This window comes from Photinus pyralis, unplaced genomic scaffold (assembly GCF_008802855.1).
Source record: "Photinus pyralis isolate 1611_PpyrPB1 unplaced genomic scaffold, Ppyr1.3 Ppyr1.4_unclustered_Scaffold7805, whole genome shotgun sequence".
In the NCBI taxonomy this organism is placed as follows: Eukaryota; Metazoa; Arthropoda; class Insecta; order Coleoptera; family Lampyridae; genus Photinus; species Photinus pyralis.
In genome coordinates this window covers 1-5,184 of record NW_022172243.1, presented here as the reverse complement: position 1 = coordinate 5,184, position 5,184 = coordinate 1, and the positions used below count along the sequence as shown (strand labels likewise).

The following is a 5,184-nucleotide window of genomic DNA, read 5'->3' as shown; positions in this document are numbered from 1 at the left end:
TGAAGGTATTTACGTACGTGGCGACATCTCATTGGAACTGGTTCAACTATTACAAGAAAATAATTAGGAAAAGTATAGCGATTACCAAAGAGATGGCGCAAATGTACCAATTGCATACACAAAAGACAATTCCAGATACTGGATCATTGAAGTACAATTGCTCTACAAATCCTACATGCAATTGCATATTTTCAACTGCCCTTTAAGGAAAATTGAGTCGGACGTGGCTATTAAGTGCATAAATTAAAATGTTCTAGCGAATGTAGTTTCGTGCGTGGCGATCTCATTGGAACTGGTTCAACTATTACAAGAAAATAATAAGGAAAGGTATAGGGATTACCAGAGATGGCGCAAACCGCAGTCCAGCATCAACTGGACTTCCTATAGGGAACCAATAGGTTTCCTTAACCAACTTGAGACGCCAATATTACGCTACCACTACCTGCAAGCACAATAGACTGTGCACGTGTTAATCTTGAACACTGATAGGTATTATCGCACAGTTGCGTTTTAGTTTTCAAAATTCGCCCTATTTTTGGACACGCCAAATTAATACTACCCCCAACACAAGGAAGGTAAATAAGATTACGCCTGTCGCCGTTGATTAATTAACTTCACCTTACTAATTTTGAGCCGTCGGTTTCGCCAATCTCCAAGTACCACCACACCGCTCGTGGATCCTTATCCCACTTCTGATTTGTTACTACTAAAAATGAATTACGCCAATAATGAAATCATTTATTAATGGAAGAACGCCAAGAGAATGAATGTCACTCTCGAGCGCACTTGACTGGTTATTCGCGCCGTAAAGTTAATCTTTGAAAATTTGTATCTTTAATTAGTTCGTAACAAATTTGGATAATTGACTCTTCATATCTGTTTTGATAAAGGTGTAGAATCGCAACCCATTTACCTTTTTTGGGTGTTTAAGTCACCTCATGAGAAATCAAAATTCCGATTATAACAATCACACAAAAAAACCACGGTTAAAACAAAATTAAACCATTTTAAATTGCGTATATTATCCCAATTTTACATGCATTTTAATTAAATGAAAACTGGCCTTTAGTCCAGCAGTTCAATTTCTCGAAGAGAAAGACCATAATCCTACACTGCATTTATCACTGAAATAACGCTGCATACACCGTACCGTTTAAACTTTCGCGAACTAATGCGCGAAAAATTGAAAAGTGAAGCGATAACAGGCCAGCGTCGGCGCAACCTCTTATATAGTCACCAATATCTTAATTGAAAAGTTGCATCTGTTGCTTACGTTGAGTACACGTTTGGCGATTAGTCACAAAACAATTATTTTTTAAAATGTATATAGCTATGTATTATACAAACGCATTTTTAGCAAGCCTCTTTGAAAAAATATCTATCTACCTTCTTTTTTTAGTCTTTCCCGTGCTGTTTTTTATGTCACCATATCAAATACCTTTTATAGTAATCTAAAATACCACGCATGCCTTTGGAAGCTCAAGTTAGGTACGATTTCCCCATTTAAACAATTAAACACAATGGGTAGTAATTACAAATTCCAATATGGCGGACAAATGGGCGGGGACAACCGATAGTGCGTTAGGACAAGGCTTGATAGAAAACTTCAGGTTTTTCAGGACAGTGATATAATTATTCACCAACACCCTTTGCATTGTTACAGTTAGTTTTATCAACTAATTAATTAATATGTAAATGATATGTAAATAGAATAAGTTGCAAGGCATTTGTTTTAATTAAATTGTTTCCTTTTTTCTTGCAAATTATAATTTTGCATGGCTAACTTGATTAGTAGATGTGTAGTACGTTGATCATCAAAAGGATTACTTACGAAGCTGCAGCCAATTGGATAGTTTAATCAAATCAGAATCATCTCTCGACCGTCTGGAAGGCCGAAGTTCAATACAAAGGAGTTTTCACAAAAAGCTTCCAAGGCCTCACATACTTTCATGCTTGTAGGAAAAAGTTGAGTCTTTCATCCCTCGGGCTCCTGCTACGACACCATGATTTAATACTGTACAAATGTAAATATCCCAGTCTCCAGTTCGAGCTCCTTGAATGGAGATATGAATAAATGTAACTTGTTCCAAGTACTGTGACCACAATTTAAGAGTTCTGGAAACGTTTGGACTTTGTTTCAATAGAATTAACGTTCGTTTTAATGCGTAGTTTTCTTTTAGATCTTCAAACTTGCTTCCATTATGGGTACCTACTATAAGTTCATGAATAGCATCTCTTAGGTGTTGATAGATTCAGAGTCTAAAGCCAATTAAGAATATGTACCGCAATTTGACAAAAGTTCGGCAACTGTTTCATTGGACTAAGTAATTTAATTATACATAAGCATTGAATTTATGTAGAAAAGACGATTTTAAGAAGCAAATATTAACTTTCATGTAAACAATAGTTAAAAACATCAAACAAGGCTAATAATGGTTAGGTCTTTGATCCACCATTTTGGATGGAAGCTTAAATGAGAAGTTGAGACTTTTCAGGGTTTGTTACTTTTAAACAGTTGATCTTCAAATTTTCAGCTCTTACTATACACTTTTTATCCTAAAAGTACTGGGCTAATTTATAACTGAATCAAAACAAATGTCATTTCCCTGAAACTAAAACAACTTACGCAATGAACCCATACACTGTTCAAGTAGGCCAGTTTTACAAGCAAAACAATTGCATAAATAGAACCGGTAATTCGGGTTTTTTTGGACGTTTAGGTATGCCCAGATAAACGGCAATGGTGCATTTCTCATAAAATTCCATGACAACTTCCAGATTTTCCCGTTTGTTAAATGCAAATTCGCTAATTACGAGTTTGGAGAATTTTTCTACTTGTCAATTCTCCCAGGCTTGGCTAATGAATAATTACTTTTAATTTCTTTACAAAATTTATAGAAAAACCTGGAGGATTTAATAATCATTACACAATTCATAACAAAAGTGCTTAATTACTAAATGTAATTTGTCACAAACACAAATTGTAACATTTTACTGTCACATGTAAATTGATCAACAGTTCTTAGTGACAGTACCAAATGATTTGGTAATATGCCTACATAAATTAAGCACATTCAATGAGAGAAAATATCACAGAAATCATACCCAGGAAAATACAATGTTGTACAATTAAATTTTGAAGATCTTTGACATGTTTACGATGTATTCCCAGAACCATATCTGGAATTTACTGAAAAAAAATGAGTTTTTTAAACAAGTTTTCACAAAACTTACCAAGCATCACTGCTTTCAATCAGAAAAAAAAATTGGAAGCACAACACCAGCACAGTTTTTATTAATGAGAAATACATAATGATGAATTTATATAGTTTCACAAGCACTATAAATAAACACGAGCAGAGAGGCTAGTTCATTAACAAAATGAGAACTGTGAATAATTCACTGAAATGTTCAAATTTTCCTGGTCACATTCGATAAAACACTACTCTTACACCTTTTTGTTTATAAAACAAATGTAAGTACAGTTCTTTCACATATTCTTAGAAAGCGTCACACGCAATTTCAGGCAATAAAAGTTGAGAACCCAATTTCACATCACCGAACAGGAAAAACAAAAAAAAAATGGGAAAGAACTGCAGCACTACACTGCTCACTAACAATAAACCAGTAGGTACAAGTTTGAGTCAAGAACTGCACAAGATTCTTCAAATATAAACATGATCACAAATTCATGAATAAAGTGACTTAGCGTTGCTCACCAATCTCCTGAAATAACTCAAAAAATGTTAGATTTTACTTACTAGGTACGTTAAGACTATGATAAGATGACCTACTATCGAGTTAATAGCTTGTCTCTCTACTTAAAAAAAGATAAAAAAATAAAATTGGAAATCAAAAATAATCTAAAAATCGCCTACTGTGTATACCATACGTGTGGCTAAAGAAAAATAAAAGGAAAAGATAGGTTTAGGCAGTGCCACCACGTACCACAACTATAATCAAGTGGTCTTCCTTCATAGCTTCGTCGGGTAAGTTGGGACAGGAACGTTTTATTAGTTCCGTGGAGAAGGGACAAGGAGGGAAAGAATATAATACTCCCGTTGCTTCGGTTTCTTTGTTAAGCAGTGATATTACACCTGCGGCTTCCTTCTGTTTTAAATACGAGACCAGATTTCTGAGTGGTCTGGTTTGAACACTACTGTCGTCGTTAGTGACCGAAGCCGTCGATCCGGCCAAACCTAAAAATATCGCGTGAGACGAAGCACTAGAAATCCGTTTTTGCACGTCCTCCAATTTCGGTTGATCTAATCTCAGTCGTTGCGTAATTCGCAATTGATGCTTGCCATCTTCGTCCTTCATTAAGCCGTCGACGATATCCGTATCGCCATCTATTAAATGGAACTTGGCGGGGAAAAGCGAATTCTTGAGTATTAAAGCCCCTTGCCAAATCGTCGAACATTTTCGTGCCACTTCGGGCAGTGTACGACTTGAAGCGAGTAAACCGGCTCTACGCGAGCCGCTGTCCGAATCGGAGTCGGGCGACCGGCGGGGAGAACGTGACCGTGATCTGTCGGCACCTCGCGATCCAGACCGCCGCCTCTCGTATTCGGGATCACCAACCGGTCTATTCCACTCGTCTTCCGGGTACCTATAGGGCCCTCGACTGCCGCCCCTTCGCTCGGCGTAAACCGGCCTACCTCTATATCCTCTGGGATAGCCGGCTTCGCCCTCGTACACGTCGTACTCATATTCGACACCCCGTCTGTACTCCACCACTTCATCATGCGGCGGATACACTTGCTTCGGCCGATGGTACGGTAACGGCGGATTGACATCCGAAAAATCCGTGCGTAAACGCCGTTCCGGGCCACCCAGCGGGAACCCTCGCATTTCCTTTACCGCCGCGGTCGCGGCGTCGATGCTGTCGTACAAAATATAAGCCTGAGTATCCCCCTTCGTGTAATCGATCTTTTTAATCGCACCGAACCTGTCAAATTCGCGCTCCAACTGCGGAACCGAAGTCCACGGCCCCAAACCGCCGACCCAAATGCGAGTGGTGGGCGTGACTTTTCCGTATCCGATTTTACATTGGAATTTTCCGATGTACTGCCCAGAAAGCTCGACTTTAGCGCGATGCGCCATGTCCAAGGTTTGAAATCGTACAAACGCAAACGCGTTGCCGGTTCCCGGCGGCGGCCTTTTGATGTCGATGTCTTCGACGAC

At 38.6% G+C, this 5,184-nt stretch overlaps 1 protein-coding gene across 1 annotated transcript; it reads right to left on the bottom strand.

The window, feature by feature from the left end:
- Positions 1-2,186: 2,186 nt before the first annotated feature.
- LOC116182852 (RNA-binding protein spenito-like) lies at positions 2,187-5,181 on the bottom strand (the record flags this gene model as incomplete). Its single annotated transcript, XM_031503402.1, has 1 exon — positions 2,187-5,181. A coding segment is annotated over one exon (1,254 nt), but the record flags the coding sequence as incomplete, so codon positions are not given.
- Positions 5,182-5,184: the final 3 nt, after the last annotated feature.